General features: G+C 40.9%; 1 protein-coding gene and 1 pseudogene across 2 annotated transcripts in view; both read left to right on the top strand.

Annotated features, from left to right (window-relative positions):
* The window catches only part of LOC144646231 (transmembrane protein 45B-like), a 113,718-nt pseudogene that overhangs the window by 1,217 nt on the left and 98,370 nt on the right, over positions 1-14,131 (top strand). The gene's annotated exons all lie outside the window — the stretch shown is intronic.
* Positions 8,675-12,475, top strand: LOC144646157 (metabotropic glutamate receptor-like). The gene is made up of 2 exons (XM_078505693.1): positions 8,675-8,760; positions 9,016-12,475. The coding sequence occupies exon 2, from the start codon at positions 9,320-9,322 to the stop codon at positions 11,990-11,992; it is 2,673 nt and encodes an 890-aa protein (XP_078361819.1). The 5' UTR covers positions 8,675-8,760; positions 9,016-9,319; the 3' UTR covers positions 11,993-12,475.

The raw sequence follows: 14,131 nt of genomic DNA, 5'->3' as shown, positions 1-14,131 counted from the left end.
CACCAATGAAGCGTATCGTTTTCAAATTTACCCGGGTTAATGTGGACGGAAAACATTTTACGCGGCGTTTTCAAATTTCTCCGTTTTCAAATTTACCTGGATCAGTGTGGACGGAGTCTTAGGCCGCAAGCAGGACATATTTTCGATCATTGTACTAGACAAAACTCCTTTTGTTGTTGATGTTGTTAGCTTGTAATTACTATGCATAATATTGTTTGGTAGTCAGGGACCACGGAACGTGTTTCAAAGCATGTCTTTAACCAAGGACATTTTACATATCAATTAAGTGAACACTCAACGTGGCGACAAGAAATTTCCTTTTGTTTTTTAGCGACGATTAACGGTCATCAACAGAACCCACATTATCGTGTTTTAAATTGCTGAAATCGAAGAAGCAATGATGCTGAACCTTTGCATATTTTAAAATTTGCATTTTTGTAAAGCATGAGAAATGTTGCCTTCTTAAGGTGAAAAAACTATGCTTGTATTCCACAAACCGGTACTGTGTAACCATAACTTGTGACTACTTGAAGCGTGACTATAAAGGCAGTTGGAACGTTAACTAGTCAGTAGTAAATCATGAATACGAGGGAACTGAAAAGTGCTATTGCTTGCTTCGGTTTGCATCTTCAAGAAGTAATAATGATAAAATATATAAAAAAGAAATGTTTATGATTATAATTAATTTGCAATTCAAAACAACAAGTAAAATAATTCAGAGCTTGACTCAATTATGGGAGGCGCGGTGGCCTAATGGTTAGCGCGCTCGCCTCCGAGTCGAACGGCCCGGGTTCGAGACCTGGCCGGGGTGCTGCGTTGTGTTCTTGGGCAAGACACTTTACTCTCACAGTGCCTCTCTCCACCCAGGTGTATAAATGGGTACCAGCGAATTTACTGCTGGGGGGGTAACCCTGCGATGGACTAGCATCCCATCCAGGGGGGAGTAGAAATACTCCTAGTCGCTTAATGCTACGGAAACCGGGATAAGCTCCGGCCTGTATGGGCCACTTGGCTCGAAGCAGACTTTACCTTTACCTACCTACCTTGACTCAATTATCATTCCTGAAGTCTCCCACTTTCTAGTTTTTATACACGTGCAAGTTTTCTACCATTCTAAGAAACGGACGGTGATGGGTCTAAAAGCTTTGCTAGTAGATTATGTAAAAGACAGCAGTCAGAAACCTAGAAGTTTATTTGTAGTTTGAGTTTGTGATTTCGGCAGTTTTACTTGGACACACTCTCAAGAACTCCAGAATATAGCTATTGTTGATTATTTGAATGTTTTGTTGAATGTTTTGTTGGCGAGGGGCGAAGCCCCTCGCCAACTATCAAAAGCCGATAGAAACCGAGAGCGAGCCGTCTAACAACCTCGTCCCCAGGGCCTTCTCGGGACGAGTTTTCAAAATGGCGGCTCGTCACGAGAAGACCCTGGGAAAGGGTGATATAACGGCATCCCAGACTGGCCCATTCTAACCTGAATCCTGATTGGTTTAAATGATCCAAAACAAATATGGCGGACTGGGTTCTAATGGGGGCGATTTTACTTGGAATTTAAGCCATTTACAGCTGGATACGTGAGTCTTCTCCGTTATATTTATAATTCCCAAGATTCAAATTATTCGGTAGAAGTAGAAGTAAAAGAAAAAGGTACAAGCGTTCAATTCACTTCATTGCGAACTTTTTGCTTTGTTTCTTTGACTGTCGAAGAGTAACATTCAAGATGGAAGAGTCATTTCGACACCGGGCTGCAGCTCAGTGTACGAGATGCTAATCTAAAACGTAAAGGAATTTCTGCCCGTCGTTGACGTAGTTCGACCTAAAGTGCTCTTGTTCTTTTTCGGAGGAAATTCGATGTTAATTTGTCACGTTCGAGCACATATTCACTTATTCCTTACTGTCTGCATTCTTCCGAATATGATATTGGTGCTTTCAAGGGTCTGTACTCATTATGAATTTATTTATATCAGTCCTTTTTGTAGGTCTTTATACAAGTGGTGGGCCTGTTTTAAATCATGCTCAAGAAATGCTGGAGAAAATTGGTGACCAAAGGAGATAAATTAAGTGTCTTCATAAAAGATCTATTAAATATTAATTAATAATTGATGAAGAAATTTTATTTCTTAAAAAAAATTAAAGTTGTATTGTGTATTGTTCTTAGAGAATGTTGTCTCAGACTTGCGTGCTTTCCCTTTTACATTTATCTCATGATCAGTAAAGGCTGATTGCAAACATGACAGACAGAGTATATTCAATTTAAAAACACTTGTTTGTAACAAAATATTTCTGATGAAACTTAGAAAATGTGATCAAACACTCACAAACAAGACTAAAAAAGAGAGCAATCAGGAAAATAAAAATACAGAATATGTTCTTTGTGAGGTCACGTCATTTACCTATCTCACTGTCATAGTTTTGATTTATGTCATAAGGCTACCCTAAATGAATACTTTATGAGGAAACCCTTATCAGTGTTGTGTTTTGATGTGGCTCATTCCACATCAAAACCTGATAGCATTGTATTATGGAAATGTTTGGGAAGTCATGTGTCACTTGGATGATGAAGCCCAGCCCTGTTTGCAGCTTCAAATTATATATGTACCACCCTCACTCCCTCATGATAAAACAGGCAGCATTTTTTGAAACTAACAGAACATGATCATCATAAAATTAATATTTACAAGGCTTAAAAGTGGTTAAAGTCCACAGATGCCATCTATGCAAAAATCCATGTATTGCCCATTTGTTTCATGCCCCAAGGGGGGGGGGGGGGGGGGTACTCCGGCTTGTAGACGACGGGGATGATCGAAGAATTTTTTTGGGTTTAAGATTTTCGATTCCAGGATTTTTTTGGGTGACTTGATTTAAATTGGGGATTTTTTAAGTATTAAAAACGAATCATAATGCCTTGGTGTGGCCTTGGCGTATTTATGGTATGATGAATAAACAAACACGAGCGTTCAATTTTTTATGATTTTCTTTGTGTTATATTATTGCCCCTCCTGGTAATTTAGGGGTAATTTGACAAGGGACTTTTTGGGGGGTTATTTTTGGTCCAGGGATTTTTTTGGGTAATGTCGGAAGACTTGGGGATTTTTTGGGGTCCTGAGCTTTGCCTCCATTCGATCATCCCCGTCATTTACAAGCCTGGGTTTTATGCAAAGAACACATCATTGCTTCCTAACAGTAGTGGCAACACACTGATGCCATAAAGTTCAAAAGAGCAACATGTGGGTAATGTAATAGTGATCATCTTTAAGCACTTTGTATTCTGATTAAATGTTAAATCTCCCTTCTCCAGTAAAATTTGTGATTTAGACATCATTTCAAGCAACACAACATTAACTTGCCTGCCATATGTGGTCGCAGGTGTAATCCCAAGTTCTACACCCTGTTTAATTCTATTATGTGCATAACTTTGTGCATAACATCTTTGAAATGAAAGTGTCAATATTTTAAACTGCTGTGGTAAAAAAGTTAAAACTAACTCCAGAAGATTACAGCTGTGTGGGTTCACCTGTTTTGATGTACAAAATAGCAACTCGAGTGGATGGAAATATCTCAAAATTTCGGTTAAAACTTCACCACATGTACAAGTTTGTAAAACAAAGTGAAATTGGTCTCAACTATAAGGTAAGCCTCAAACATGTATAAATTTAATTTCAAGCTTTCAGGGGGAGCGATTGCAGAATACCCGGTCACTTCATTTACATGTGTTGGAATGCTTTAAAGAACGAGGCATAACACAAAAGGCACTTAGTTATTCAATGAGATGCAAAATAGTGGCCGGGTATTCTGCAATCTAGCCTTTTAGGGTAAAGCTTAAGATTGTAATATGCATAACCTTGTAATAAATATATGAATATTTCATAATTTCACCTTATGTAAAAGTTTGTAGAACAGAGTGAACTTGGTCACATAAAAGCGAACATGTATGAGTTTAGTTTAAGCTTTTAGTAGGGTAAAGCTTATGTGTAACACTGTATAAATAAGTTAGAATGAATTATAAAGCAGAAAAAAATTGCCACTGAAATTGATTGATATGTTAATCATACATTTGTGAGGTATTGGGCACACATTTTGCCTCTTTACCTGTAAGCAGCTAAGTTTTATTTTCTTTTGCACTCAATCAAAATACAGAAAGTAAATATATTCAGACTTACATAAGTTCAGTACATAAGCTTACAGACTGTGTAACATTTATTTTTTTCGCAGTGGCTATTCGTACGGCACCCGTACGGCGACTTCCATTTGCTATTCGTACGGGAGTCAGAAAATGTTATTAAATTTCTGTGTAAGTTTTGATTATTTCCATTCCAAAACTTTATATTTAACTTTGGAAGAGTAAAGCGATTCTGGAATTCGCTGTTTAGTTGAACCAGACTTATTTCCGTAAGCGAACAACTCGCATGACACTTAGAACTTTTACCGAGCCAAACTCACGCATATGTCACGCTACGAGAAAGGGCCGTACGGTGACAAGTATTTGCTATTCGTACGGGATTCCTCTGAGCAAAAAAAAAAAAATAGTAACCAATAAAGTTTTTAATGTCCGGCTTACCTGTTGTTTGAATGCAAAAACTTCGAGCTTCCACAACGAAAAACAGCTTATCCCGGGAGCATACGCAACTAGCTTTCTTGCTATTTATACGGCCATATTTGCGTGGTCCCCTAAGCAGCTAAGTGAAAAAGAAAACAAGCATCCATACTGCGATGAACATTACCCAGATTTTCTTACGGAAAACATCGCTGAGTATTTCACTGATCAGGAAAAGGTTTAGCCGGTGTACGTGGACTCCCGTATTCCGTCCATTCAAAGTTTTTGCATTCAAACAACAGGTAAGACATTAAAAACTTTATTGGTTACTATTTTTTTTGCTCAGAGGAATCCCGTACGAATAGCAAATACTTGTCGCCGTACGGCCCTTTCTCGTAGCGTGATATATGCGTGAGTTTGACTCGGTAAAATGAGTTGTTCGCGTACGGTATACAGGGCCTACGGAAATAAGTCTGGTTCAACTAAACAGCGCATTCCAGAATCGCTTTACTCTTCCAAAGTTAAATATAACGTTTTGGACTGGAAATAATCAAAACTTACACAGAAATTTAATAACATTTTCTGACTCCCGTACGAATAGCAAATGGAAGTCGCCGTACGGGTGCCGTACGAATAGCCACTTTATTTTTTTTACTTTCCGTACCTTCCCGATTCTCATACCTCACGGACTACTTTCAAACACCTGGCGAAAATAACAGGGTTTTCAAAACAAGCCTGCAGCAGCCGGAGTTCCACCAGGCACTTGATTTTGTTCACCAGTTTAATGCTTTGGCCGTAGCAATCAGAAACGAGCTCGGCTTGTCACAGCCGCCTACTCGTCCAGTACAGTTGCTGACGCCTACTTCAAAACATTTTGAAATTCCTGAAATAATATCTATGCTTTACGAAGTAATCACTGACTCCTGCATGAAGTTTACGCCCTCAAACGCCGTCAAAGAGTCAATTCGAATTCAAACTCGACCGCCATTTTGTTTTGGCTTCTCCGAAAAATTAACGTGATAAAAATCTCCAAGATTTTTGGAGATTTTTTAACACGTGACCCAGCCTTTCCCAGGGTCTTCTCGTGACGAGCCGCCATTTTGAAAACTCGTCCCGAGAAGGCCCTGGGGACGAGGTTGGCCGTCTAATTGTGTTAGCATAACCCACTGACCGATCTATTAAACTCAGAATATCGCTAGAATTGATTTATTGAAGGTTTTGATTGATAAAATTCAGCGAAGACTACGCGCGCGGTCCGAGAGCCTTCTACTTTAACAATAGAGTGTTTCTGTCGAGGAACTATCGGCTGATAGTTGCCCCGCGAAAATTTGATGTTCTTAAAACAAATATTAGCCCGAGAAGCGAAGCTTCGAGGGCAAATATGCTAGTTTTAAGAACATCAAATTTCCAAGGGGCAACTATCAGACCGATAGTTCCGAGACAGAAACACTCTATTGTCTTTATTGTTCACCACTAAATTTTCTTCCGCGCGCACATACAAAAACACGCACGTGAATTATTTTTACTTTTGAGGATAAAAAACTCAATTGAAAGCCGAAATTTAACAAACGAAACAAAACCAGACGAGAAACCCACTAAATGCAGTAAATTTGGTTCGGTTTTTTGTCTGCAGGCAGCTTGTTTACAAAAAAAAAGTCACGGGCGGGCACTATCGATCCGGGCATTTTTCACGGGAGGGCACTATGGGCTGATAGTGCCCTCCGGCGGACGGGCACTATCGCGTCACGTGTTCAATTTAAACCAATCAGAATCGGAGAAAATTTAGTGGTGAACTATAAGGATCGATAGTAGGCACCAGTGTAGCCAATCAGATCGCGCGATTACCAATAGTAGGTCAGTGTGGTTATGCTAACAGCTGATAGTTGGTTCGGGGCGAAGAAAAGCCGGTAGAAACCGAGAGCGAGCCGTCTAATTGTTTAAGCATAACACAGAACAGAACAGTCAATATCGCTAGAGTTGATTTTTTGAAGGATTTGTTGATGAAATTCAGCGAAAAACTGGGCGCGCGCTCCGATAGGCATCTGTGTAGCCAATCAGATCGCGCGTTTTGCCAATAGACGGCAGCTGGGATATGCTAACGAAAATTAGCATAACCCGGTTCGACCGACTATTTGGCAAACTCGCAATCTCATTGGCTACGCAAGGGCGGTCTAATTTTCGATAAGCTCGGGCATAACGAGGATGACAGTTGACTCACATGAGAAATTTCGTCAACTCTTATCAACTATCATCAACCCGGGCCAAACGAGAACGAGAGTTCATCAAACTCTCATCCACTCTTTTTAAAAAATTTGAACACGTTCAAAGTCAATGAGAGTGCATGAGAGTCGATGAAAGTGCATGAGAGTTCCATGCCAAACGAGAGTGAGAGTTTGAACTCTCATCAACTCTCATCTTCGTTTGGTCCGAGCTATAGACTGCCCTGGGAGCGCGCACAAGCAAAATTGCCGAAATCACAAACGAAACCTATAAATAAACTACTTTCACTTAATCTGGGTGGGAGCAAAAAGCACATGCTCACTTTAACTGAGATATTTAAACGCAGTCTCCACAATTCTCGTGCCGCAAAAATTTTTCATTTCTGGCTAATCTGTATTCACGCAAACGCCAGAAATTCCATTTTGGTGTATGTGTGTACGAACTTCAACTTTAATTTTATGAAGTCAAAGTTATCACTGCGACCAGGGGAGCAAAGGAGGTCGATTGAAAAGACGAACTCGAACCTTTTTTAATCTGCAGAATAGCCTATAATATTGCAAAAGGTGTTGGCAGGGAGGAACCCAATCCTCATATAGAGCCGACCCCCCCCCCCCCTGAAAATGTATAGAAAAAAGTTAATAAACAAATGAGAGGGTGTAAGTAAATGTATAACTACAGTTGGGCCCAGACGATATGCACGTGTATTTTTGCCATTGATTGCAGCTTTGTCATGTATATCCGTTTCAAGAACATTCTTTTATACATATATTTGTTTGTGTATGTAAGATTGAATGTGAATGAAGGTTGTTGCTGTTTTTGTTATGGTGCATGCATAGCCTGTCAGCCACCGATCCACTACATAGGAAAAGGAGTTATGAACAAAGTTTTTCTTGGCTCTTGTAATAATCATGCAGTTCACAGTGTAATGGTCGATAACCGTAAGTTGTCCGTTCCAAAGAAAGCAGTTTTGGGGAGTTTTGGCCTAGCTAATGGATTGAAAGCTTTGTGTTTTTTGGGTGTACTTGGTTATGTTTGTTTATTCGTACCCAGTTCATATTCTTTACAAAACGATATAAAGAACCGTGAGAAGTGATGGGCTTGGGAGACTGGGATCTTGGGAAAGACAATTTTAACATTCAATTTACGAGACAGGCAAACGAACAAATGTACACAGAATATTATTTCATTATCAAACCATAATGAGACAAGTATAAACTTTAGCATTTTTAATCTCCGCTCGAAAGAGCGTTCTTTCTATAAAACTTCATTATCGAGTGATTGCCATTGAATTAGAACAAACATTAAAACTTCTTTTTAATTAAGTTGTCAGTCCTGGACATAATTTAACCAAAAAGGGGTCAAGAAGAGACAGGCTATTAAATTAGTAGCGATCCTCGTTTGCCAGTAATACGGCAAAATTTGCTTTTATTGGCGAAAGATAAGACTTTCATGAGCCGTAAGTGCTCTGAAATGGGCGAAGTTAAGAAGTGTATTGCATTAAAACTTAGGAAAATAAACTTAGAAAGTGAAACCCAAGGAAGTTTGAAATGCTATCAAAAGTGCAAACAGATAACACGATAAAAGGAAATTATAGAGCTAAAATTCATTAACCCTTCCTTGTTATTTTATATACATTATATAAATATTCTTCAAATGATTGATTAAAAAATAAAAAAAAGCAGTTTTCGCCCTGTTACAGTCTACAAGCCGTTGTAGATGGCAAAGTTTTTAACAAATGGTAGGGTTTCCTAAGTTTTAATAATTGCCCGACACCTGCCGGAATTCCATCTTTTTGCACGGCTGTCAAGCTTTTATTTGAAGTCGAAAATGTAAATCAATCTTAGCCAAACCAATTTAAGTGACAGGGCCAGCTGATTCCAGCCTGTATTTTTCCGAAACTTAGAGTTTTCAACATTTGTGTTGAAAAAGCATACCCCGGCGACCTTGAGTCATATAAGGCCTTGCTGAGTTGATACTTTTAAAAATCGCACGGAAATAGCTCGTAGGTAAGAAAAATTATACAGAAGGCTCTTTTGTTACGTCAATTAATACACGTCCTAAAAGGCTTACACTTTTTAGAATGTCAACCCGTTCGTTTTATTTACACGAGTCTTATTATTCGTGTTATTTGTCGTTCTGTGCGTATACATACTGCGGAAACGCGGAAACGGAACACATTTAATGAGGCGATCTGTACGATTTCTTTTTGTGGATTTTCTCTATTTAAAATAACTTGTCAGATTATGAATCTCTCTATCTAGGAAAAACATTGGCGACAGGCACTTTATTAATATGTTTGCTGCATGTTTGGGTTAGTAGAACAAAGAAACGGCTTTTCCAAAGGAAGATTTCTATTTGCTTTTTTGCCGGCCGCGGAGAGCATTTGTGGCAAAACAAGACACAGCGAAAAGGCGCGGCAAACTATTGGACAACGGGACAAGAAGGAGAAGGAAAAATAGACCTTTTTCGCACAGAAAAACATTGTAGAAGTAATCGAAACCTGAGTTGAGATCTGTTGTTGTTGTTGAGTTTTACAGCTGCTCGATTTTTTGAAGCGAATCCAAGATGTTTGTTGAATGTTGTTTAGCGCTACTCGGCGTAAGTGCTCTTCTAGTCAAAGGAGAGCCACCAGCAAGACAATCTCCACGGATTTTCTTACCAGGAGACGTAATGCTCGATGGTCTAGCGCCAGTTCATTATCCCCCCGGGACAAGGGAGGAAGATCCAGCGCAAAACTCCCACGGAAAGTTCAATCATCATTGTGGTGGCCCTTTTAACTTCCGCGGACTACAGCACGCCGAAGCGATTCTTTACGCTGTCGACCAAATCAACAAAAACAAAACTTTGCTACCGGGTGTCACACTGGGCGTCGATATTAAAGACACTTGCAACAGTGTTGATCATACGATAAGAGAATCTCTACAGTTTGGTTTTATCCGCGAAGCCTACATGTACACGGAAGATTTTGAAAGTATTCGAGCCTGCGAATTGGCGAAAAATACTTCTGCGCTGAAAAATGCTTCGGCACTGAGCGCGCAAGACACAAGAAATAAAGGCGTCGCCATCGTTGGAGCCGCATATAGCGGGATCACAATCGCAGTTACTAATCTAGCGGGGTTATTTCACGTCCCAGTTGTAAGCTACGCGTCTACCAGTCGTCTTTTAAGCGACCGTAAGCGTTTTAAAAACTTTTTGCGCACGGTTCCATCGGACACGCGTCAAGCGCAAGCAATGGTGGACATTATCCGAGAATTCGATTGGAATTTCGTTTCGACCGTCGCCTCCGATACGGAATATGGTCGCTCCGGAATCGATTCGTTTAAGCAAACCGTGAACAGCCGGGAGCACTCTCGCATCTGCATCGCGGTAGACGTGGTCTTCACTGTGAGAACTCCCAAAGCAAAAGTGCGCGAAATTGTCTCGAAAATTCGCGAACATCCCGAGGCAAGGGTGATTGTGCTCTTTGCTGAACTCAACGATGCAGATTATTTCATTAACATTGCGCGCGAAGAAAACATGACTGGATACATTTGGATTGGCTCTGATGCATTTGCTCGATCTTACTCGGTTTTACGCAACAATCAAGAGATATTGAAATACTGGATCAATGTGGAACCTAACTTGAGAATTTACAAACCGTTTAGGGCTTATTTTCGGAACATCACTCACGAACGCCTGCAACGAAATCCTTGGCTACGGGCGTATAAGGGCTACGTTGAGAAATTGCTGAATTTGAGTGAACCGACAGATTATTCATCATACACCAGCACGGCAATAGATGCAGTGTATGCCGTGGCGTATGGTCTGCATAACATGTACCGGTGTTCCAAGAAGACTTGTCTTGTCAACGTCTCAAAAACCGTACAAACAGAAGTTTATAGTTACATAAAAAACGCGTCATTCGTGTCGCCCACGGGGCACCGCGTGTCATTTGACGAAAGTGGAAGCGCGAGGGCCTACTACAACATTATTTTTGTGCACAATCGCAGCGGAGAATTTCAATTTGATGTCCTTGGAAGCTGGTATCTGGGAGCGGGGTTTAAAGTTTTGCGTGGTCGACACCCTTTCAGCGGACTCCAGTCCTTTGCAAGGTGCAGTCCCAGATGTGGACCAGGGTTTTGGAAGGAGCCCAAGAAGCACTTCCCAGAGTGCTGTTGGAACTGCCTACGTTGCCATGGCAACAGCATCTCTAACAAATCTGGAGCGACAGCGTGCGTGAGTTGCCCGGATGGATCACAAGCCAATAACGACAAGTCTTTTTGTGACGTCATTCGTTCGACTGAAGTTTACAGCACACCCGCTGGCATGGCTGTAGCGGGCGCTAGCGGAGTCGGGATCTGCGCTGTTTTTACAACATTTGTAACGTTGTTTAAACAAAGAAAGACGCCCGTTGTGAAGGCTTCAAGCCTGGAAATTTCCTACATCCTGCTGTGTGGACTAGCTTGGTGCTATACCCTTCCTATAACGTTAATTCTGCAACCGACATCCCTTTTCTGCCATATGCGCCCGTTTCTCATGAGCAGCGGCATCGCCATGGTGATCGGTTCGCTCTTGACGAAGACCAATCGCATCGCGCGAATTTTCAGCATGAAAACCATGCGCACGGGAAAAACGTACTTCCTCAGCAACAAGTGGCAGCTGGTATTCGTGTGGCTCTGCGTCATGATGGAGAACTCTATTGCGGCAATCTGGATCATCATCTCCCCTCAGAAGGTCGTAAGAGTCACACACGGACAGTATGAAGTAACGCTAGAGTGTGCGGGCGAATCATTAGTGGGTGTCACGATCTGGGCGACGTTCAACGCTGCGCTGATCCTGCTCTGCACTTACCAAGCGTTCTTAGTGCGCAAAGTTCCCGAGAACTACAACGAAGCTAAATTCATCGCCTTCAGCATGGTCACTGTGTGTATAAGCGGAGCGGTTTTCGTCCCGACCGCCTTGGGTACCAAGGGGTTCTACAGGACCATCCTATGCTGTTTTCTTGTCATATTATGCTGTTCAGTGGGACTGATCTGCTTGTTTGGGCCCAAGCTCTATATCATTTTCTTCCGCCCTGAGAAAAATCAACCACATCCGCCAGAGACTGAACCGAGGCTGATTGGAGCTATGCGGCCACAATACTGTCGCTCAGTTTCTTCTCTTACTACGTTAACTACGTTTAACTCGTTGGAAAGTTTGGAGGTCAGCCCACGATTGGCAAATTTCCAACCTTCTGCTGGCCCTGCGAGACTTCAATAAAAAAAAAAAAAACAGGAAGCTGAAAAAAAGATAAAAATTCTGGGCGCAAGATTAAAATAGAGTGAATTTTGAGTTTTGTAACTATTTATTCAGCAAATTTTGAGCGCAAGATTAAGCTAATCTCAGATTAGAGTAAATTTTGAGTTTTTCGATTATTTATTCGGCAAGGTTTTTTATTTAGATTCTCTTTCCATCAATTTTGACTTAGACAAATGACAAACTACACCAAAGAGTAGCAGTGAAAAAAAGAATTACATTTTATACAAGGGAGTTAAAATCTCGATTGACTTTTAATGTTGCATCGGCGTTCGAACCACTAGGGGAATAGCAACACCCCTAAGCTCTCCATGCTATGCAAACCGAACATAAGTTACAGCACTCAGGTGACTGAGGCATCTGGCCTTCTCCAATCCCTGGACTTATTGGAACAGACCACTATACGTTATTATCTTAATCAAGAGAATGTACAATAAAATGAATCTATCAGCCACATAGCAGAGGTTTTGTTCACCGAGTTAAGTTATCCACTCGGTGATCAAACAGGCGGGTTCTTGCCTGATTTTGCAGCGCACCACACAAAATACAAGTGTGTACTTGGCGCTCTGGGAAGGGGTAGGACAGGGGAGAATGTACTTCCCTGTGCAAGCTATTTAAATAGGTTTGTGCCACCCCAAAGCGTGTGGTTTTTGACCTGTTTTGGTTTGAAATTGCCAGTTTGATCTAAAAATAAATAGGTATAGTGTTGCCTCCAGGGGCCCGTTTTTCCAAAGTCCCGAAAAGTTTTCGCACCCGGAAAACCATAGCAAAATCTCAACCCATATGATTATCATATCAAGAGCCATAATCGGGGACGGAGACCGTCAGTGCTAAATCCAGGTGGACCCTATGATAAAGACAATTTTGCTATTTAATCGGGCGTGGCCGATTTATAGTTTACCATTTGGTCGTCCTAGAGCATAGTCTCCTGGCGCGGCCAAAAAGACGGGGATAGCTTGGGGTTGCTACAAAACCGCTACGGGTGACGCATACCGCAATGGTTTTCATTTTAGTTTTGACAGGAAATCGTTGCAGGCACACTTGGTCGACTTTTGGGTTAATGTGTAATCAGGTTGTGTTTTTTTGCTTCGGCGGAAGGACAGAGAAAAAAGCTTACGGGGCAAAGTACAGTATGGGGCCCAGTTCTCGGCCACTTTTGACGTAAACTTGTATTTCTTACCTCAGAAGAATCGCAGGAACTTAAAATTTCTCCCAGAGCTAGCTACATTATTCAGCTTTTTGGTGTTAAGCTATCGACCGGTCAAAAATTAATTTGCCCGAGCAATAATAAAAATAGAAGCTCCATTTGTGGGCCCAGTTCTCGGCCACCTTGGCCCAGTTCTCGGCCACTAAAAAGCTTGTGCGTAATTATCTGTAAAAAAAATGCTCAATTAATTTTCACAGTCATAAAATCACTCTGTAAACCTATTTATGTTATATCGATTCCAAATTATTTTTATGAGGCTTTGTTTTACTTTAGAAAAGAAGGATTTTAACGCGCCTAGTTGCCTATGTGCAGGTTCTAGCAACGCATTGTGTGACCCGTGCATTTAGATGGTTTATTTTGCAGTGAAAAGGTCTTGAAAGATTTAGGTGTTGTAGAAATAATAGACAAGACAAGAGTCAGCTCAAAACTTAGAGATAAGATTGAACTTTATTTTTAAAACATTTATTTCTTTCATTCTGGCAGCAGCAGATGAAATGATATTAAAAACCAAGCGCTAAGCTGTGATAGCGAGCAGGGTGGCCGAGAACTGGCAAATACGCAAACGTCGCAAGAAAAACTTTCGAAGTAAATTAAGACCAAAAAATACAACGGTTCAACGAAAAGTTAACTAAAGCAGAAAGCTGAATTATTCTACGTTTCACATGCCAAAAATTAGCTCGTATGGTGGGGGCTTTTGGATAAAATACGAATTTAACTACATCCATGAATTTTAAGGAGCCGTAAACAAACAAATTTTTCGGGAATGCAAATTCACCTACCTCCGCGTAAACTCGACGTGTGAGCTTTCTATATCGAATTGAACGATCAAACTCAAGATACTTAAAGCACATGAATCAGTCTATCGTTTGAAGGAAATACCTTTTTCTTTTAATTCA

Source organism: Oculina patagonica, chromosome 3 (genome assembly GCF_052425735.1).
Source record: "Oculina patagonica isolate OP01 chromosome 3, crgOcupat, whole genome shotgun sequence".
Lineage (NCBI taxonomy): Eukaryota > Metazoa > Cnidaria > Anthozoa > Scleractinia > Oculinidae > Oculina > Oculina patagonica.
This window is presented reverse-complemented; position numbering and strand designations above follow the sequence as displayed.